The sequence below is a fragment of the Polychytrium aggregatum genome (genome assembly GCF_025602895.1).
Source record: "Polychytrium aggregatum strain JEL109 chromosome Unknown BJ171scaffold_21, whole genome shotgun sequence".
Taxonomy (NCBI): Eukaryota; Fungi; Chytridiomycota; class Chytridiomycetes; order Polychytriales; genus Polychytrium; species Polychytrium aggregatum.
This window is the reverse complement of record NW_026516223.1, coordinates 109,409-130,446: the sequence shown is the minus strand read 5'-3', so window position 1 is coordinate 130,446 and position 21,038 is coordinate 109,409. Positions and strand designations below refer to the sequence as shown.

Here is a 21,038-nt window from a genome sequence, read left to right as displayed (position 1 = left end):
AAGTCAAGTCGGTTGGCTTGCCGTGGTTGTGGCGGCATGCTTTTGGCGATCCGGCGTGGATCTGGACCGGGTCTGGACTTGATCTGATCGCCGACCCCCTCCTGTCGCTGGCCCGACTTGCCCCCTCTCCTGCCCCTTTCCGCTCTGCCCAAGATGCCGTCCCGCAAAGCAGTCCCCAAGAGCGCATCTGTCCTCGGACCCGATGCCACCGCAGACGCCGAACAGACCCCGAGGAGATCACTGCGTGTTCGCGGAAAGCGAGAGCGAGCATCTTCCCCAGACCACCCGCAGCCCGAGCAGCCAGTAAGGATCTCGCCGGTCGATACAGCTGCAAATGCCTCTGGGTCGGTGTCTCTGATCACGCTACTGTTACCACCGGCTGATCCCTGCTTGGCGTCGTTGCCTTGACAGAAACGATCTGCACGCAAGCAGCTGCCGAAAGCCGCCGCATTGCTTGCGATCGATACACAGCCGGCAACGGAGCCGTCCGTCGAGGCATCAACTCATGGGTCCGAATCCCGTGATGACGCTCAGAGCAGACCAACGTGCTACTGGCTGATGAAAGCCGAGCCTGAAACCCGGCTGGAAAAGGGCGTTGATGTAAAGGTAAAGGTACTCGCGGCGCCTGGATGTGGCTCTGAATCGGATCGGACTGATCGACTTGATCAACCTCGCCCATCAAGAGGCATCTGGGTCCGCTCTGACCTGCCTGCATTCTCGATGCCTCGTGTCGTCGCACGCTGCAGTTTGGAATCGAAGACTTGAAGGCTAAAGGCAGGTCGCATTGGGACGGGGTCCGCAACTACGAGGCCCGGAACATCATGCGAGACAAAATGAAGATTGGCGATCTGGTATGCCACACGATGCATCGATTGGTGCGCCCGATATTTGCGCCAACGCAGTCCGGGATGGGCATGTCTCGACAGTCAGGCTGAGCCGAATCTCGACAGTGTTTCTTCTACCACTCCAACTGCAAGATGCCTGGTATCGCCGGAGTGTGCCGGGTAGTATCGGAGGCATACGCAGACTGTGAGTATTTTGGCGTGCTGTCGGCCAGACGGACGAGGAAGTGCGAGCAACGGCCGAGTGAAGACGGGCCAGATCAACGAACAACCAGGCTCAGATGTTCACCAGTTTCATTGCTTTAGTCACCGCTTTCGACCCAAATCACCCATACTTTGATCCCAAATCACAGAAGGATAACCCAAGATGGTTTATGGTAGGCTGCCAACGATCGTCATGCACTGCATATCGCGGCGATGTGTCAATGCTCATGGCACTTTTGTGTCTCTGCTTGCGGTGATGTCGCGCCTCCAGGTTGATGTCGAATACGTGAGGACGCTCGATCGGTTCATCTCGCTCAAGGAGCTCCAGAGCCACGGAACCAAGGAGCTGAGCAGCATGGCTCTGATCCGCCGCGGACGGCTCTCGGTCCAGCCTGTTTCGGCTGGAGAGTGGGAGTATATTATGTCGCTGGAAAAGACACCTGCGCCAGAGAGAGATTCATGACGGCTGCAACTTGAGATCCACCCTGTTTGGAGTGAAGCAGGACAATGGCAAATGAATGTGTCTTCAAATCAGTCACTGCCTGCGGTTGATTTCGGCAGTACAATCTTGAATGCATCCGGTCGATCTCCTGTAGAGATGATCGACTGGCACTGATGCTGTTTAACCTTTGGCCAACGGATGGTTTCTCGACCCCAGGACAGTCGGGCCGGACGAGTCGCTTGCCCTATCTTCGAATGGCCCTGATCCCGAATCCCTTCACGAGGGAACGCTTGTTCGCATTGTCTGCCTCATGAGCCAGGGAATCAACGAAGGCCGCAACATGGGCTTCTGGGCCAACTTCCGAGCCAGCTTCAACCTCCCCCCTCTCACCACCTGATATTGCGGCGCACAATAAAGAAAGAAAAAAAAAACCTGATATTGCGGTGCTGATGGCCGACTGTTTTGATTCAGCACCCCTATCCAAGCACTGGACAACAATCTGTGGACTCGAGATCGATAACGGTTCCCATGCATCATCCAGGTTCAGTCCCGCCAGTGTTGCAGGGTGTTTCAACCGCACCCACACGGATACCAGCATCGGTCCTCCGCGAATGTGAAATATGGGCGAGTTGACGGCATCCGGAGTTCGATGATACATAGTTCGCACGATTGCTTGAGGCTCTCTCCCTTGATCCATCGAATGCAGTGCAGAGAGAGCTCAGTCCTCAGACACAATCACGCTTCCGTCGCAGCAAAGCCTGCACTGCGGGTACGTTCATACTTCAGTGGGTGTGGTTGGTGCACCACAATCCGCCGAATCTCACAGGATCTTGAACCTGCAAAATCAAATGAACACTCGATTCACGACAACTGGCGGCAGCAAGGGCGACGCCAAGTCAATGACATCTTACAGGCGAGCCACTCGCCAGAGACAACGACGAAGCGGATACTCGGGTGCCCGATTTTCTTGTCCAAGCTATATATTGTCAGAGGCCGATTGCCTGCAGTGCCCAGTCGAGACTCTATCTGCCCAGGAACTGTTCATGGTAAAAAGATTTTGCCTGGGTCTCGAAAAGCTCCTCGATGCACTCGGGCAGCTCATCCACCAATACCCCTGTAAAAATGATGAGCAAAGACATGTCAGGCCCCACGGTGACGCTTCCGCACATGTATCCATCCGGTACGCCGATCGACTGAGCAGGGCGGTTGTAGGCGAGATTGGCCCCTGATAGCCATGTTGTCCAGTACAAAGGGAGACGATTCGAGCAAGGGCAGCGTCGCGAACCTGGATTTCCACTGTAGACCGAGAACGACGGAATAACGCTGTTGGGAGGGATGACGGTGTTATCCAGGATCTCGCAACAGTCCTTGATGATGGTGAACCGGCCCTGGTGGGATACATACGGCCGGGGATTAGCGCATACATCCCGTACCAGCTCATCGGGCTCGAGGAGCTTCTCCTGCTTGGCTCAGTATGGAGCAGCACATTGAGCACGGTGATTCGAACATCCCGCTCCCGGTCGTCGGTCATCGGTCAGCGGTCGTTGGTCATCGGTCATCAGCCAGTGGAAAGGCGCAAACTCACAATCACACAGTTTTTGCCGATCCGGACGTGGCTGCCGATGTTGGCAGCCTCAACGATCGTATTGTCGCCGATGTGAACATAGTCGCCGATCTTCATCGGGTAATAGCTGAAAATGCTGAGCTCCAAGAGAAAGAGAGAGGAAGGCAGATGTCAGAGCAAGCACCGGGACAACGACTGGCACTCGAGATGACAGGCGAAGGCGAGGCAGGGCGATACTGCGAATGGCGGTCCAAAAGGATTCGTCTGGCCAGTATCGGCACCCTCGTCGATGCATCACAGCATGAGATAGAGGAATAGCCACCAACCCTTTGTAAGTTTTGTAGGGCGGCCGGATGACGGACTTGTGACCTAACAGGCAGTATCGACCGATCGCCACAACCACGGACGAGCCAGCACCGGATCGCCGCAGGTCGCCGCGAACAACGGAGTCGGTTTGGATGACGGTCTGCCGGCGTATTCGAGGCCGTGATGGAGTCAGCGTATAAATTGGGTCCCTAATCTTTCGATAAGCAACTGAGTTGCTTCCATCTATCGTGCCGGATTGACTTGATGGACAGCGGCTGGAAGGCTGCCGCATCCGTATCCAGAGGGCCTTTGGTCTCGGCTGGACCCACCTTGCCACCCAGGACGATGTTCTGGCTGCCACAGATCACTGATTTCCGGCTGACTTTGTTTCCAGTGTCCTAATCGCATGGAGGTAAAGGGGAGGACATATATGTCAGTGCCCGAGGAGAGGCAGCAGCGGGCTCGGCACCAGCACCGAGCGGTTCGCAACAGCGGCAGACCGGTTTGGGCGCTGCGACGACCAGCAACCAAACTGGCAGACACAGCCGCAGAGCCGGCAGACAAACGAGTGCGCAGGATGCCCACCGTCTCGATGTACTCTGCTCGGTCATAGTGGATGGTCGGGGGATCGATGGAGGCCATGGCCGGGCGGGTGTCTGTTGCAGAAGGAGGAGGGAGGAAGGTGCAAGCAGAAGCAGACACCACGGCGGCGCCCTTTGAATCGCCAGAATCGCCAGAATCGCCAGCGTGCGCTGTGGCTGCTCCGGGATGTGGGAATCGCTTGGCAGGGCGGCGGCGACACTTGCAGCGACGCTCGGCGATGGCGAGGTCGCTGGCTATAACCACAGCAGAAGGCTGCACGATTATGCAACCCGTCGGCCGCACGAAACATCACATCATTCCAACATTGGCGACCGCTTGGGCGCTGAATCATGCACACCGATGCGCACACCGGCATCATCAACGCAACCTCGTTGCCTGGCCTAGTCAGGCTCGTTTGCAAGCGCTTTTGTTACAAATGACACAGGTGCAGTGCATCAATTGAGCAATAGCAAATGACGGCAAAGATGGAGGCACAGTCAGGTCAAGCAAAATACATAGGCAGTAGAAAGAAAAAAAGCATGATTGCATGGCAAACAGTCTGGATGGGATTCGCGAGAAAGAAGAGAATAGGAACATATCTATAGCATTGAAGTTGCAATGAAATGATGGAGAAGCATGCAGGGCTCGAGCTGCAGCCGATCCGCAAGGCCCTCGGCGCTCGATATGCCCTTGCGCCGCACAAGTAGCCAAGAGGGGTCACGGAGGCCGCAATTGTCGTCGACGATATACGCTGTGGAGCAGCAGGTGGATCGACACCAGTGCAGGATGCTGCACGCAGCTCTCGATTCGCAGTAAGGCTTGCTGGCTCGCATAATGAATGCTGGACAGCACGCCGCTATGGCACGCTGCGTTCAGAAAAAGAACCATCCCAAAAGGAACGAAATCAAGGCCACCAGCGCCACAGTTTGGGCGGAAAACACAAACGCATCCTGCGGCTTCTGTGCCATTGCCAGTTGGCCATGGCCGCTACCGGCGATCCTTGAATCGTCTACAGCTTTCCGCTGTCGCAAATGATCCCGTCTCTCGATTTCGCTCTTGTAGGTGTCGCAGGCTGCCCGGAGCTGCTTGATGGTGTCGTACGCATCCTTCAGCTCTTGCTCTCGGGTATCGAGATACGTCGGCCCGGTCTTGTTGCTCATGATCGAGTCTCTCGATGGCTGACTGCGGAGGCCGAGATCGGGCACGGGGGGAATCGAGGCGGTCGAGTTGCGGGTGTTGTAGTAGATGGTGCTGGTGCGGTTGGCGGGGCTATCCGTGGGCTGCTGCAGGGAACCTACCGACGCTCTCGATGAGAAGGACGCATCAGCGGCCTGTGACTGCGAAGGAGGCAGGGAGGTTCGGATGCGTCCAGCAGCAGAGGCAGAGTCCACGACAATGGTGCACTTGATCTTCTTCTCGGTAAAGTCGTTCTGCAGCTGCTCGGGGTTGCTCTTCTTGATAATGTCGTTCCGCGTCCACAGCTCCGCCAGACGCACGCCAGCTAGCTCGTTGTCGAGGACCATGACATCGGGCGGGATGCGGATTGCTTGGACGAGGAATTTGTCTTTGGACTTGAGCTCGAGCGAGGGATCCGAGAGTGCAGCTTGCAGCAAAATCTGGATCTCCATCGATCCGCGCGGCTCGATGCGGCCCGAGTTGGGGCGCACGCAGTATTTTTTCGGGGCCGTCGTTTTGACCTTGAAGGCGATTGGAGAGTCCGACGCTTCATTCGTGACAATCAGCGTCTGGCGCGAAAGCTGAGTGAACGGACCATGGAACTCCAGTTCCTTGTCAGGGTTGAGTGACTGGAAAAGCGACGGCAGCATTTGTCAACCGAGTTAGCGGACATGTCGATTGATGGCACGGTCCGCATGGCGCCAGCGGATGAGAGGGAATGTGCCACCGCCCGTTACGTCGAGAGGCGGCAGGGGGTGCGGATGGTGGCGAGAGCGGCGAGAGTGGATGACCAGGGCCAACAGCACCGCCGATGGCTTCCCTCCCCCCAGCCAGAGGGCAGAAAGCACAGCCAGGTCCACACAGGCCACGGCTCAGCGAAGCCGACGCTCGATGCACACCTGCACCACCACCTCTAAACTAAGCAGGCCATCTGTTGGGCACTCGTGCGCAGGGAGGATTCACTTCATCGGAGCACAACGGATGCTGGGATACCCAAAGATCGAGCGGCCAAACGGGGTCGACGGTACTTACAATCAGCGATCTATCTTCTGCAGACATGGCCGAGGGTGCAAGCGAAAGGCGACGAATTCAGACTGTGATGTTGGATATGAGTGGCTAACTCTGCGGTGCAAATGAAGCGAGGATATCGAGTAAGTTATCGACCAGTGCGGAGCGAATGATTCGGTGACGCAGACACAGCTCGAGGCAGACAGGGCTCTGGGCGGTCTGAGCGTCAGCTTTAGACCGCCACCTGCGCCTCAAGCAGCCAGTATCAGAGGCGAGAGATATCCACAGCCGCCAGGGACAGCCCAATATGCAGAGGTTTGAGTCGCCGGGAGTCGGCGCAGAGGCGAAACGACCTCCCCAAGCCGACAATGACGCACATAATCAATTCGGGTGGAGGCGCAGATACAAGTTCGTGGGAGGGCTTCACAGAATGCTTCGCTCTGCTGATTCTGGCTGGTGGCGGACGTCGTGCCGAGAGCAGACCGCTGAGCCGGTGCTGAGAGAGTCGAGATGGGGAGGGATTCGGAATCTCGGATGATTCGCCGCTCGCTGGGACAGGCTTTTGTTTGGAGGGTGTTGCGCGCTGTCAGGCGCGATTCGATCCGCCGGCTCGAGCCAGGCGAGCCGTCCTGGTTGGGACAGAAGGTGTGTCGATGCCACCAAGGGCACAATGCTCCCTGTTCGGCCGATACATTCGTTGGCCGATACGTTCGTTGGCCGATACATTCGTTGGCCGATACGTTCGTTGGCCGATCCTCCGCGACGCCCTCGGCACGCTGAGATACGATCCGCAGTGCCATCTGTCTTCCGCGTGATATCTGATCACCAGTTAGCTGCATACGACTCACGACGAGTGGCTGGTGTATTCGCGAGCACACACGATGATACGATTGCAAACGAGGACCAGAAGTGGTCCAGCCGACCGAGGCCATGCGACATGGGATGATGATGGGCCACAGATCAAAGCACAAGCCCGGCAGCTCTGCAAGAAGAGGCACTCTCAAATCAACCGTGAGCCACTGGATCTGAACTTGCTCATTCTATTTGTCATCGATCAGCTGCTTCTGCGACGGGTTCCTGGTGCTGGTGCTTGTGCTGGTGCTTGTGCTTGTGCTGGTGCTAGTGCTTGTGCTGGTGCTTGTCGTTCAGCGAGTCCATATCGAAACAGGGCACCGCTCCGCGCGTAGTATTCGGGATGCCGCGGCATCGCACCGTCGCCCACATGTATTCTATTCAACAGCGCGAGGAATGTCTAGGACCTCATGTTCTCTCGGAAACGGAGCGTTTGCAAGAGCCTGCCGCAGCAGAGCACCTTGGCGCTCAGCGAGGTCGCACTGCTGCTGCTCCTTGATCTATCGCATCCACAAGAAGAAGCGTTAGCAATCGGCCGCGTCCTTGCGACGGCTTGAATGGAGCCACATACCATTTTCTGGTACTCGATAGCGTCATCTAAATACTGCCAGATGCATGTATAGGTGCGAGTGATTAGTGGAAGGTATCAGTGTTCGTCGATCTGCAGCTGCGACCTGGGGCGGGCTGCATCGTGTCCGGCCTCGCTCTTCGACCCACCAAGGCGTATCGAGGCGTAGTGATCCCAAGCACGCTTGCCAGAACTTCTCCAGCGTACTCCATCCCAGAAAAGGCCGTTGCTCCAACCGTCTTGGCGATTTTCCAAGCCGCCGAGCTCTTCTTTGCCTGCACGAGGAACGAAATGGGTAGTTCGCGGATGGTCAGTATTCAATCGCGTTGACTGCTGCTCTGGAAATCCCTTCCGCTCATGTATACGCTGCACACCAAAACATATGCTTTCACGGCATTGTCGGAAAAGCTCAGTCGGCGCACCTCTTGTAACGGCTGGCCTGTTCCCGATTCAATGTCAAGCTCCTCCATGGGATGAAGAGGCTGTGGTATCTTGCTCGCGTTATCCATGTTCGCGGCTCGAGGTTTGTGCTTGAGAAACAGGTATTGGAACGCGAGGATGCTGTTGCCGAGCGAGAATCGGAGCACGAGCGACGGAAGAGGCTCATGAGATTGACCGCCGCGCGAGGGCCAGCCTATCCAAGGGTGCCTTGGGGTGAGGCAGTTCACGCGGATTTGGGCGCCAACCCGCCATGCGGAATCGATGGCCCAGGTAGTGCCATTGCCAGTCTCTCAGGGAAGCGCAACCTCCAGAGACAGCACTCAAACGGGGGCGCTCAGTGCCGACGCCCGACATTGCCGCCATTTTGATGTGGCTTGAAACGTCGGCCAAACAAGGCAACTCGTACGGTCAGTTTTTGTTCAGGACCGGTTATCAGGCGATCTAATGTCAAACGGGACACCCAACATGATCATCCATCCCGTTCACGCCGAGTGACCCGAGAGCAGCCCCCATCATATTTCCCCGATCTCAGTAATATACCCCGCTTCTATTAGGTTACCACCCACATTTACACTCACCCAGGTCTCCGAAAACCGGTATGATGGCCGACTTATCCCTATGCGACTGGTTCCTGAGTCATCGCTCATTACAGTCAAGTGCAAGTGCATATATATTGGGCTGTCAGAACCACTGCGGCATCGACCGAGGATGCCGATGACCGCAAGTGAGAGGAAGGCGGGGGGGGGAGAGAGAGAGGCAAAGTGTTTGTTCCAGCCGCTGGTCAGAAGCGCAGGGAGAGGCACGGTCATGCAAGACGTGGGGCTGTTGCGGCTCAACTTCAGCATGCGAAGGTGTGCATTATCCCCTCCGGGAAGTCAGGAAATGCGCTTTGAATCCACCGCCTGTCCAGCCGCGGTGTTTTGAGTGCTCGTAACGCAGGTGGGCTTGGAGTGTCTATCCATCGGGCACGAGGGTGCGGCGTTTGCGTATAGAGGACGTGCTTAAACCAACAGAACCGCGTTGATGCAGCCGTCGTTTTCAGGGTTGTTGGTGACCTGGGCATATTTACCCCAGATGACCTTGCCTGTCGAGCTCACCAGTCCCAGCTCGCTCACATTGACTTCGATGACGGTACCCTTGGTGATGACGCCAAGTTGGGTGTACATCGGGCTGCTGGGGTTCTTCTTGACGCCCAGGATAGGCAGATGGAAGGTCGCGCCAAGCTCGGGATGGGTGACGTGCGCCTTCTTGTAGCGGAGCGCCATGGGCCGGATGAACCGTTCGTACTTTGGCGGTTTGCGAGTGAAGCCCTCGCCGACAAAGGTTGCCTTGGTGATCATTCGCTTCCATTGTTTTGCTGCAGCGTCAGGTAAACCAATCGACGAGACAGCGGTGGTGAGAATCAGGAAAGTGATACTTATGCTGATGGATAGCTGCGTGTCCGGTTCCAGCTGCAGCTCCTTTAGAGCAGGCCATAAAGTCCAATGTTGATGTGACAAATCCGCACACGCTCGCTAGCTGCATGAATTGAAGCTGTTGGAGTGCCCCGGGTCCACCAAGCTTCACCAAAGCGAGAACAGACTTACACTTCCGCTTGCCGGATTTGACGACCTTGAAGACCTCTGCCTCGTCCATTCCCTTGACCTTGGGCAGCGGGACGTTCCACTTGCCGGCCTTTTCCTTTCTCTTCTGCTTGATCATGTTGCTCAGGACCTTGGCTCGGGTCTGGTTCTCACGATCCAGAAGGTATGTGGGCACGGCACCCTCCTTGACCGGCTGGTCGTCGGCCTTGTGCTTATTGGACCGCTCCTCATGCATCTTGAGGCTGCCGGCAAGTCGGAGCATGAGTATGGCAGGCCATCTCGTGTCATTATCCAAGAGCGAGCTGCTCTGTGGCGAGTATATGCAGCGGACACCTGTGCCGGCAATGCGACCAACTTACGTCTTCTTCATCTGAATCTTCTCGGAATGGCGCTTCTTGTTGTACAGCTTAGCCTTCAGACCATGCAGCTTCTGCGCAACAGCCGACTTCTTGTGGACCATACGGGCCTCCTTCTTTCGCCTTTGGGTATGAAACAGAGTTGGTCAGCTTGCCGTGCCATGTCCGTGTGGTCAGATTGCGCTCGCAGGAAAGATGAAGGGAGCATCGATGATGCATGGAGCCGAGGGAGTCCCATCGCCATCAAGGAGGGCTTTGGACGCAGCCAGTGGATGTGGGGAGGGGGGTTCTGGCTGGGTGCGGCCGCTGCTGACGAGCAGTCCATCCCCGGGTACACGTACTTTTTTTCCTCATGATCGAAGCGACGACCATGTTTCTTGATGGCTTCTTCAATATACTCGTTTTGCGGCTATGCCGTTCGTTGAGCAGGCGGGACAGTCGAAACGCACGTCAGCCGGAGCGATGCTGAGCGCCTCAAGAGAGGTGCAGAATCTGCTGGAGAAGCGCAGACGCCGGTCTGGCTCACAGATGCAGACACAGGAGACGGATGCATTGCTTACCATGGCGGGCGTGCAGGCGGCCTACGCTTGTCGGGACTGGGCTGGTATCGCTGTCGGGAGGTCGTCCTGATGGGCAGTTGGCCGGAGAGATGAGCACCAGACGGAGACAGCGGGGCGGCCAGGGCGGCACAGATCCAAAAAGAAAAAACACACGTGACGGTGCCGAAGCCAGGACGGACGGCGTGGCACAGGCGCGGTGGCAGTGGTGTGGCGGTGGCGCGACTTGGCCGACAAGGCATCTGTGGCGCATGGCCGGCGCTCGCTGCGGGCTGGCGAGCTGGACGAAGGCTGATGGATGCGGATTTGCATCGATGCCGATGCGGATTTGCATGGATGCCGATGTGCATGGATGCGGATGTGCATGGAGATCGATGTGTATGGAGATCGATGTGCATGGAGATCAATGCAGAGCGAGGATGCATGCCCTGCCGCTGTTGCGCATGCCGACCACGCCCGCCAGAGCCCACAGAGGCTGTTGCGCAACCGAGCCCACGCCCGAAATGGAAGCCGCCCGTCCGCGGCCTTGCTGGGAGGGCGGCGCAAAGAGGCAGATGGGAAAGCGGCAACCAGCAGAAATGTACAAGTCCCCGGGTGCGCTGTGGGCGTTGTGCGCTGCTGGTTCCGGCGCGGCGACACGGCCGCAGCTTGTGGGCCAACACCGACAGCGTTCTGTGGAGGAGCACGCCGCGCTGTGCAACACCAACTGAACCAACAGCGACAACTGCAACTGAATCAACACCAACGCCCACATCAACAACAGCTGCACCCCAACACAAACTGCAGCCGCACACACACACGCCCGCCACGCGCAAGGCACCCCTCGTCCCTCCCTGTGTCCTTTCTGGATTTTCCTCTGGCCAGGCCCGCCCACTTCCATCCTTGCCCTTCCCCGCTTTCTCCTCTCCTCTCTCCCAGAGACCCGCATCGACATCGCTGCTCCTGCTGCTGCTGCTGCTGCTGCCCTTCCTTCCTGCCGCCCAACAACCTGCCCGACTGCTTCCTGGAGGATGTACTCGTCGACGCAGGTCCCGCCGAACAAGGCGGCCGACGCCGATCTGGTATGCATGGCCGTTTGGTCTCTCCGCCCGTCGCTCATGCTCCAGCCCCACTGTCCCCGCTGCCAATGCTCTCCCATAATCCTGGCTTGGCAACAGCCCCGATGCAATGCGAGACTGCAGTCCGTCCTGGCTCCATCCTAGCCGGCGGCGCCTCCACAGCGCCATCTCGTATACCTTGCCGCACAGTGGCCGACCCTGGAGCTAACCGGTTCCCGGCCTGTCCCGCAGCTCTATCTCCAAAAGCTCCGGGATTCGCTCTCCGAGATGGAGTCGGTCAAGGAGACTGCCATTAAGCAGGAAAACTACCTGCTGGCCGAGCAGATTCGTGTCAAGATGAGCGCCCTCGTCATCCAAAGCACCATCATGGAGCACCAGCTCAACACCGACATCCTTGTCCATTTCCTCACCATCTGGCAAGACAACCTGGCCAAGTCCATCACGGAGCAGATCAGTGCTGTGTCTTCGAGTGGCAAGGTACGCCCCTCGTCCCGGACTGTGCGCTGCTGACGGATGCTGCAGACGATTGACCTTGCTCGCAGCCATCATCCCCGGCACTTGGCTTGACCGGCCTCAATTGGTCCACGGCATCTGTTGGCTGTTTCTGCCGCCAGCGAATCTGTTGGTGGCCGGCCGCGCTGAATGGCACCGCCGGTGCCCTGACATCAACACCTGGCGCCCGGCTTTCGAAAAGCAACAACTCACATCTGTGCTTGTCTCTGCATGTCTCTGCTGTCTTGTCGCTTCCGTACGCCGTCACTCTTGTACCAAACCCACCGATGCCGATATCGATGCCGATATCGATGCCGATGCCTACGTCCACGAATGGCGCCTGACTCTCGCACTCGACACCGACGGGTGGCTTGCAAAACATCGCCCCTGCATCACCGCATTGGTGACCGACCAGAGCCATCTGCCAAAAAGCTACCCAATGCAGGAGCCCTTCCACATCAAGGCCCTCGAGTTCCTCCGCATGGTCCCACACAACTACTACGATTCTATCATCCGCTCGCTGCTGATGATTGTGCCCTACACTCTGCCCGATATCCAAAAGTCGCCCTTTCAATGGGACTTTTTCTCCCGCAAGATTGAAAATCTGGCCGGAAAGCGGCAGGAGATCCAAGACAGCGTTGTAAGTGTCTGTCGGTTGCGATCCTTGATCCGCGGGTTCCCTCGAGAACCTGCTCGTGACAGTAAACTGACAAGCGCAACTAACGCATTTGTTTCCTCCTCCCCCTCAGCGCTCCGTGGCACTGCTGGGTATCCTCGATCTCATCGTGTGTGTCACCGGCCTGGCTACTGTCCAAGACTTGAGACCCGAAACCATCAGCCTAGTCCTTCGCCACGCCTTTTTCGAGATCCGTTCGTCAGCACCCAAGCATTTCATCCAAAACTATCCTGCCCCGGAAGCCGAAAGTAACATCATCATCCGATGGTCCATCATTCTTGGCGATCTTTCCAAGATCAGGTATGTCAGCGCACGATCGGACCAACCGACTTGATCGTGGCGCCGTGCTGCACCGCTGTTAACGACACCTCATCGTCAAACACTGTGTGCGTCCTGCCAGCATTGCCCATATCAGTCACATTGATACACGTTTCCTGCTCACTCCCGGACCGGGGCCTTGCTCTTGCATAGCCGGACAGACATTATCCGCCAAGTCACGACAACGCTGGATATAAGCAAGAAGGGCTCCAGTGCCTCGTCCGAGGAAATCATCATGACGCTGTCGGCTGTGCGATATGTGTCGGAGCGCGTAAGTACATGCTGCTCGCCCCTCAACTTCTCCCTCCGTGGTGATCGGGCCTTGCAGTTGACGTTGATTATCGAATGGCTCCGCCTGAACAGCCTACAACCGAGCAACAGTCCCAGGACATCCTCAGGCTCCTGCACGAATTCAATATCTTCTTCGAGAAAGCCAAAAAGGCCAGCGTCCGCATCGCCGTCATCCAGGCCATCGAGCGTCTTGTTCAGCCCCTGGACTTCACCGCCATGCTCGGCAACGAAAAGTGGGAGACACACATGTACAACGAGGTATGCCACCGAGTTCGATCCGGCTGCGCTGACGTTGTCATCAGTGCTCGAGCATCCCTTCTTTTCAGCTAGCACTCGGCTCCCTCTTAGTTTCGGTCGTTGCGTCGATCTCTAACTATGCCGGCGGCTTCCTTGTTCGCCTCACGCCTCAAGGTCTCGGATCTGTATGTGCGAGCCAAGCGATGGAGCCAAATCGACGACTTGCGCGGCGCCGCCCTCCGGCTGTGCATCATCATCCTCGCCAACTCTCCCAAAACATTTTTCCAAACCCACGGCAACACGTTCTTGTCGCTCGAGATCGCACCTCTCCTCAAGGAGACCAAGCACAGCAAGCGCAACAAAGACCACCACGCCTATGACTGTATCCTGCAGTTCCTGCGTGGCCGCTTCTACCTCGACAACAAGGCCTTTGCTCGATCCTTTGGAACCTTCACGCTTGCCGAGTCTTATGGGTATATGAGCCGGCCTGTTGGCGAAGAGTCGCCCAACCAGCTCTCGGATCGCGTCAAGGATATCACCGACATGCTCTTTTATCGTCAGAAGCCCTTTGGCAAAGACAACTTGGAGACGCTCTCAGAGATTCTTGTCCACATGGCCACCCACCAGTAAGTCCATCCTGCTCCAGCGCATGGAAGCAGACAATCCCTCTACTTGTGCTGGCTTTCGCCTTGTCTCGTGCTGATTCTGTGCCATATCCTTCCGAACACCGCCAATCCCAATACCTTGGCCACTGCTGTCAGCCTCCCAATGACTCTCAAGGTCATTGGCTCGCTCCTCGAGACCGGCGGCACGCTCGATCACCACGTCGAATCGTACTATATTGCGCTCAAGGCCCTGCGCGTCATCCTCGATCCAGGATCTGGCTTCTCCACGCACTCGCCCTTCCACGCCGAGTACGAGTTCCAGTACCTTCTCCAAGAGGCTGCCTACCAGTTCGAGGCCTCGATCACCAACATGCTCATCCTGTGCGACACCCACGTTGGCATCGGCGTCCTCGGCAAGGCGGGCCGCGTTCTGGACCAGGTCGCCTGGGAGAAAACCGGTGCCGCTCACAGAAGAGCCTCGGGCGCATACGAACAAAACGACGACGATATCTTGGCGATGCTCTCGGAGGCCATCCACCGGGCTGGATACAATGCCGATCCAGAGGCGCTCTCTGAAAACGACAGCCGAAGAGTGCCCTATGGGTCGACCGACACTTCGTCCTACCACAACTCGGTTGGAGCCAGCGTCGACACCATCAGTCGCACTCGCTTTGCCAACCTGCTACGATCCACCCGCAGCTCGCTGATTGCCGAAGACGGTGTGCTGCCGGCCGAGGGCCCGCTCAGCCACGAAGTCAACCAAAAGGTGTGCGCGACCGTCCAGTCGTGGTATCGCAGCTTTGGCATCACCGACGCCACCGGCAGCAACCTGCTCCTCGTCTCCCCACTGACCGACCCCGTCCTCATCGAGCGATCGGCGATCAAGGAAAAGTCTGCCAATCCCACAGCCATACTGCTCTTCAAGGAAGTCTTTCGGATCATTCCGTTCGTGCCAGCCGCGGAGCTGGTCGGCGGCCAGTACTTTATCGGCGCGCATCTGATCCACAGCAGCGAAAAGGTCGCCATCGCCACCTCGCACACTATCCAAGACATTTTTGCCGCCCACCCCGACATGCGCCTGAGCATCATCAATGGCTTCATCAACTACATCAAGCTCACCGTGCACCAGGATGATATCAGCATCTGCACCGTGCTGGAGCAGCTGGGCTTCCTGATCCGCCAATGGTCACAAAAGCAGGCCTTTGCCCAGTCCGAGAGCATCAATCCCGATGTCATCTACCGTGTCTCGTGCAAACTCGACGGCCTGGCCCTGCTGATGCTGGCTCGCCCCAACCCACGCATCCGCAAAGCCGCCCTGCAGATCCTGTCCGACTTTTACGTGATCCAGGAGGCCGCCGGCCACCAGCCTTCGGTCTCGGGCCTCCCGCTCTATGCCATCATTGCCCAGACCGAGGAGCTCATTGCCAAATACGCTCTGTACGCCTTTGCGGAGAGCGAGCTGAACAGCTACCTGCTCACCCCCAAGCTCACGTCTTCGATGCCGCTCCTGAACATTGGCGACGTTGCCCTCTCGGACTACACCCATCTCTTCCGCCTCTATCTCGGCGAGTTGGCCAGGCAATTCACGCTGCTGGGTCGGCCCAAGGCCCTGCGTCACTGTGCCAAGTTCCTGCGACAGCTGGCGATCCCCTGCCTCACCACCATGACCCAGGTCGATGACCACTTTGTCTCGACCTATGGATCGTACTTTTCGCTCATCATGGCCCTCTCGGCCGTTCCCAACACCTCCGAGGTGCTGTACACTCTGGTGTCGACCGACATGGATGACCAGCTGATGTTCTACCACTTCAAGGCCTTCATCCCGCCGGTGCGTACTTTCAGTCTGAGTGTGGACGGCAACATCCCGGTCATGCGGGGCGTCGAGATGCGCTGCTTGTGAGACACGCCAGCGACAATGGCAGGAGCTGGCACGGCTTGGTTTACCCAGCTCTGGGTGGGGGCATGGCGGTGCTACGGCGTTACCGCGGCGGCTGCCGTCGGAGCCACGCCGATCTTGGTCTCACTGTGCTTGCCTCCATCTCCTCGTCTGCCTTCCGTCGGCACCAAACAGATCCTCAACTCCGATAACGCCTGGGAGATCAAGGCTGTTGCCGAATCGGCGTACTTTGCTCACCGCAACCTCATCCAGCTGTTCATTTTCAACTGCTGGGAGTGGTTCCTTGATCTGCGCAACAACAACCCCGCCCCGTCCATGGTCGACAACGTCCTCTATCTCCTGCGCTACTTGGTCCAGAACCCCGACTTTGAGCAGATTGTGCAAGAGAACCCCTTGTTCAGCGCCACGTCGATCGAGATCATCTCGGACTTGCTCAAAGTGGCCTCGACCCTGCTGCAAAACACCAACTTTATTGTCAACGGCCCGTCCTACCGCCTCAACACTGCCTTGAACTACGCCGCCATCGTCCAGCGCCTGGCCGATGTGCTCTATCACCCGCGCCAAACGGCTCTCCGCGAGGCTCTCCGGAAAGCTGCCGAAACAAATGACGAAGTGCCTCTCCCCGACCTGGGCTGGGAGGAAACCGCGCGCATGGACGCCGTCGAGAAGTTCCATCGCTGGTTCGAGTTGCTCCAACAGGTGCCGCCACTGGGCCGCTCCACCCCAGCCGCCGACGACGAAACGTCGCTCCTGCTCCACTACCGACGACAGCTCAGCAACCAAATCGGCGTCGCCACCGAGCGGCTCTTCCTCCTCGGCGACATCTACGACACCGACGGCTTCCCGAGCGCCTATCTGCACTGGATGGTCAACCTGCAGTCCAAGGGCTTCCGCGTCTTCTCCACGATCCACACAGGCTACGACAATGTTCTGGACACTGTCCTCTCCAACAGCTATGTTGGCACGCCTCTGCACCTGACCACGTTCTCGGACCTCGTTTTCGACCAAATCCTGCCCCGCCCGCCCGAGAGCTCGCTCCTCTTCCTCAAGAACAGCGCCGAGGACGACCAGCGATTCATCCAGGACTACATCACCAGCGTCCAGGGTCTGTACAGCGACCCCACCCGCACGGCCTCCAGCTCGCTGATCTATCCATTGATCGACCACGACACCTCGGAACGACTCCGTGCCAACCTCGGCAAGTTGCTTTTCTTTGGCACCTACTCGCTGCTCCACTCGGACAAGCAGATCCGCATCCGCGCCTTTGGCTTTGTCAGAGAGCTCTTCATGATGTTTGGCATCAGTCCTTCGATCAATCTCCGCTCGTTCTTTGCGGGCCTCTCCGGCTGCTTCTACTCCAAGATGGGGTACATTCTGCGCGAGCGCGCCCTGCAGATCGTCCGGCTTGCCGTCGAGCTCTTCCCGCAAGAGGTCTCCTCGTTCGTGGGCGAGGCTGCCCGGTGCTATGAACGCGTGCAGCGCGACACCTTCAGCGTCGAGACGTCGCCGACGACGCTGCTGCCGCACCGGGTCTGGGTCCTTGAGTTGGTGATCCCTTGGTGCCGTCAGGTCTCGTTCGACCGCGACTATGCGCTCTACACCGACTTTACTCGCTTCGTGATGGATATGTCGCTGATGTACCCTCCGTCGGAGGAGGTGCACGCCTGCTGGATCGAGCTCACCGACGGCGAGCTCTATGGTGCACAGAACGCCAGGATCCTCACCGAGATCGTCACCCAGGTCTGCGGCCGCCGCGAAATCTACCGCGACGTCTGTCTCAACTACCTGTCGCGCATCTTTTCGATTCATCCTGAGGAAGTTGTCTCGATCGTCGCCCGCAACCTGAGCACTGCGGCCTTCTCCTGGGTCCCGGACAATGCCGGCGAGCAGCTTGCGCCGCTGACTCAGCACTATCTGGAAAGCTCGTCCTTTAGCGATCTCAGAGTCGACGCCCAGACCAGCTTTGCTTCGATCTGCCAGTCCTCGATTGTGTTCATGGCCGAATTTGTCCTGCAAAACTACGGCGTCGTGGTGCCCCATCTGCCCACCCTGCTCAACTACATCGCCATTCACCTGCCCAAGGATCTGAGCGAAAACTCGACATGCACCTATCTCCTCTCCAAGCTCGCGGAGGGCTACATCGCCATGTTGCACATTTCAAATGTTGTTTCCAAGCCCGAGTTCTTCCCGGTCCAGGAGCGCGTGACCAAGTTGCTGACGTTCCTGGAGGCCCAGGGATGCTGCATCGAGTGGGAGACGGATGCGGATAGTCCGTAAGTATCTCCAGAGACTGCTGTGTGCCGCACGCTGAGTGGATGGGTGAACATGTACGGCGGCAGGGCCGACACTCTTGTTACAAGCGAGTGTCAGGCCGACCTGGTCAGTCGGTCTGGGAATTGCCATGGTCTGTTACGTTTGTGCCCCGTGATGATGGGACGCAGCCCCGGGCCAATCACGCTACTGACGCTTGGTTACCGACCACAGCAGCGGAAAGGAGCCTGCAGACGGCCAGCTCCACATCCCTGTCGCCGAGTTCCTGGAGCTGATTCTGAACATCTTTGAGGGTGATCTGCCCAAGCTCCGTGGCCTCGTTGTTGCCGAAGGCATCCAGTGGATCACCACAGGCAGCTTGGTAAGTTTGCTTTCTGCCGAAGGCTGTCGCCAAACACCGTCGCTGTCAGTCGCGGCTTGTATTGGAAATCGGCACCTGTGTGCCAGGATAGCAAGTGCATCGTGGCAGCAGCCGCTCTGTTCGATTCTGATGGTCTCTGTCTGTGTTGCGACCTTGTCCTCCACCTTTGCAGACATCCGAGGACATGGTGCATGCGGTCGAGTGCTACAACATCCTTGTCCGCAACGCCAGTGCCAAGACAAGCTTGGGTGCCCTCGCCTCGCTCGAGTCGCGCGTGCTGGACTTTGCCAGCATCATCGAGAAGCTCGAGCAGGAACTGCACACGTCCATGCAACCCGACTGGGATCGTCTCTCGCCGCAGAAACTGAGTGTCAAGACTTCTGCCGAGCGAGTCCTCCATGCGCTGTTGCGGCTGCACTCGACCTTGATCGACTACCACACCAAGAAGAAGACACTCCTGAACCAGCCCGAGCTGTTCTGGCTGTCGGCAAGGTCAGTATGCGCCAGCGCACCACAAACCGCAAGAGTATAGCCCGCGTGCCGAGGAATGCGTGTCCGGCTGGACGCTGGTGGACGGCGATGCAGCACAATCGCGGTGGATTTGCTTTTACCAGTCCTAATGCTGTACTTTCCCCAAATATGCTCGCCTTCATGCCCGACAGTGTGCTGCAGATGCCCGTGACACCCTTCAAGCGCATCTGGGAAGCCGCCCTGGACAACTGCCGTCTCTTCCTCATCAGCCTGACGCCGAGCGACATCAGCGCCAACGACGAGATCTTCCGGTCCATCTACGACAAGTGCCACACACACTTTGGCGGTTTGCAGCGCGTGCTCCTGAAGGGCCTCTTCCACAACGACAACAATATCAAGGAGAAGTCCTTTGATCTGCTGCTGCAGTCGTGGATGACGCTCCCGGACACTGTGACCGACGAGTCGCCGTTCGCGCTGATGTATACGATCCTGTATACCCTGACTTGGATCTTTGCCAACATGTTTGGTGAGATCCAGGGCGGCACGGTGATAAACGTAAGTACATCCGAGTCAAGAGAGAGCTGCTCGGCGCCCTCCCCTCCCCCGGCGGAAGAAATGCAGCGCAGCAAAGCACCGTTGGCGTTGCTGCCCCAGGGCGAAGGGGAGTGGAACCCAAAGAGCTGAGTACACTGACACATTGTCTCTTGCCACCAGCTCGAGGATATGGCCGCCCTCCTGCGCGATGCCGTGAGTCTGAAGGCCAAATACGAGTTCTCGGGCCTGATCCGCTGCCTCCAGGAGATCATCGAGGTCCCTGTCGAGTCGCTCGATGTCGAGGACCTGCTCGAAAAGTCGTTCGCCAACCTGGCGCAGGTGTATGCGCCTCAGTACAACAACAACATCTCCGAGTACTTTGGACACATGATCCACCATGTCCCCATCTTCACCAAGACGATCGTCAAGATGCTCTTTGTGCTGTGGTCGCTGACGGCGCAGTCTCAGCAGAACGTTGGCTCGGTCAAGGCCCTGGTTCGCAAGCTGCCCTTCGAGGCCAACATCCTCTCTGGCAAGAACCACCAGGAGGTCATGCGGCTGCTGGAGTTGGTCCTCCGGGAGACGGCCGACGCAGACGACGAGATCAAGATCCTGGATCTCACCAGCCAGGGCAAGATCGAGTCGATCGCCGATACGCCCCTGGCATCTGGAAGCGTTGAGTAAGTGAATGCGCCTGCATTGAGCGGAATCCTGAGGCGGGGGAAACCGTCGGATTGATTTTCCATCATCATGTCGAGGAGGCACTTTCTCACAAACCACACCGCATCTGTCTCTTTGCTCTGTTCAGGGCTGCCGTGCATTGTCTCTCGGACTTTGGCGTCTTTCCCAGCCTTTTCCTGAGCGAGAGCTTCTGAGAAAGCTTCGTCGTCCTGGAGAGTGAAAACTCATAGATCGCCAGCGTCGCTTGGGTGTTTCCTTTTGCTCCAATGTGTCGAAACGAGCCTGTGCCGTGATGCTGTTGCCCAACCCCCGGCCGTTTCGGCTTCCATTGCTTCCCATTGCCTTCCATTGCCTTCCATTGCTTCCCATTGCTTCCCATTGCCTTCCCTTTATCTTTTGGGTCTCTTTGATCTTCTATCCTCCGCTGTTTTCTTCGATCTGATCATACTTGTTTTCCTCGCTTCCCTTTCGCCCTCCTATCTTCGCTCTGCTTTGTCCTTGCTCTTGGGCACCTCTTGCGCTTCACCGCAGACCGTATCCGGTGTTTGCTTGCTGTCCGTGCCTCTGTATCGCTTCGCTGCCTTTGCAAATGTCGCCTCCAGCCCCCTCAATACAACCAAAGCTCCAACAATCGACGTGCACACCTGTTCTGGCCACCGCTCCAC

General features: G+C 57.7%; 6 protein-coding genes across 6 annotated transcripts; 2 read left to right on the top strand and 4 right to left on the bottom strand.

Annotated features, from left to right (window-relative positions):
* Positions 1-50: 50 nt before the first annotated feature.
* BJ171DRAFT_507130 (thymocyte nuclear protein 1-like protein) lies at positions 51-1,919 on the top strand. Its single transcript, XM_053111186.1, has 6 exons — positions 51-303; positions 412-606; positions 747-851; positions 951-1,029; positions 1,149-1,219; positions 1,318-1,919. Exons 1-6 carry the CDS (start codon positions 154-156, stop codon positions 1,507-1,509), a joined length of 792 nt encoding a protein of 263 aa, XP_052966036.1. The 5' UTR covers positions 51-153; the 3' UTR covers positions 1,510-1,919.
* A 298-nt stretch (positions 1,920-2,217) lies between these two features.
* Positions 2,218-4,089, bottom strand: BJ171DRAFT_562118 (dynactin subunit P25). The gene is made up of 6 exons (XM_053113253.1): positions 3,944-4,089; positions 3,688-3,756; positions 3,379-3,518; positions 3,074-3,188; positions 2,774-2,876; positions 2,218-2,602 (listed from the first exon to the last, which is right to left on the bottom strand). The coding sequence occupies exons 1-6, from the start codon at positions 3,998-4,000 to the stop codon at positions 2,511-2,513; spliced, it is 576 nt and encodes a 191-aa protein (XP_052966035.1). The 5' UTR covers positions 4,001-4,089; the 3' UTR covers positions 2,218-2,510.
* Positions 4,090-4,339: 250 nt separating this feature from the next.
* Positions 4,340-6,652, bottom strand: BJ171DRAFT_459697 (PapD-like protein). Its single transcript, XM_053108423.1, has 3 exons — positions 6,502-6,652; positions 6,149-6,238; positions 4,340-5,745 (listed from the first exon to the last, which is right to left on the bottom strand). The coding sequence occupies exons 2-3, from the start codon at positions 6,173-6,175 to the stop codon at positions 4,813-4,815; spliced, it is 960 nt and encodes a 319-aa protein (XP_052966034.1). The 5' UTR covers positions 6,176-6,238; positions 6,502-6,652; the 3' UTR covers positions 4,340-4,812.
* Positions 6,653-7,353: 701 nt separating this feature from the next.
* On the bottom strand, positions 7,354-8,014 carry BJ171DRAFT_582330 (uncharacterized protein; the record flags this gene model as incomplete). Its single annotated transcript, XM_053114170.1, has 4 exons — positions 7,354-7,476; positions 7,548-7,580; positions 7,694-7,819; positions 7,967-8,014. The coding sequence occupies 4 exons, from the start codon at positions 8,012-8,014 to the stop codon at positions 7,354-7,356; spliced, it is 330 nt and encodes a 109-aa protein (XP_052966033.1).
* A 620-nt stretch (positions 8,015-8,634) lies between these two features.
* BJ171DRAFT_459693 (ribosomal protein S8e/ribosomal biogenesis NSA2) lies at positions 8,635-10,578 on the bottom strand. Its single transcript, XM_053108422.1, has 5 exons — positions 10,485-10,578; positions 10,266-10,333; positions 9,928-10,047; positions 9,572-9,810; positions 8,635-9,342 (listed from the first exon to the last, which is right to left on the bottom strand). The coding sequence occupies exons 1-5, from the start codon at positions 10,485-10,487 to the stop codon at positions 8,987-8,989; spliced, it is 786 nt and encodes a 261-aa protein (XP_052966032.1). The 5' UTR covers positions 10,488-10,578; the 3' UTR covers positions 8,635-8,986.
* Positions 10,579-11,797: 1,219 nt separating this feature from the next.
* On the top strand, positions 11,798-21,004 carry BJ171DRAFT_442776 (uncharacterized protein). The gene is made up of 13 exons (XM_053108103.1): positions 11,798-12,016; positions 12,447-12,671; positions 12,781-13,007; positions 13,179-13,296; positions 13,389-13,574; positions 13,728-14,179; positions 14,315-15,986; positions 16,230-18,328; positions 18,540-18,687; positions 18,860-19,179; positions 19,350-19,713; positions 19,873-20,372; positions 20,501-21,004. Exons 1-13 carry the CDS (start codon positions 11,807-11,809, stop codon positions 20,565-20,567), a joined length of 6,588 nt encoding a protein of 2,195 aa, XP_052966031.1. The 5' UTR covers positions 11,798-11,806; the 3' UTR covers positions 20,568-21,004.
* Positions 21,005-21,038: the final 34 nt, after the last annotated feature.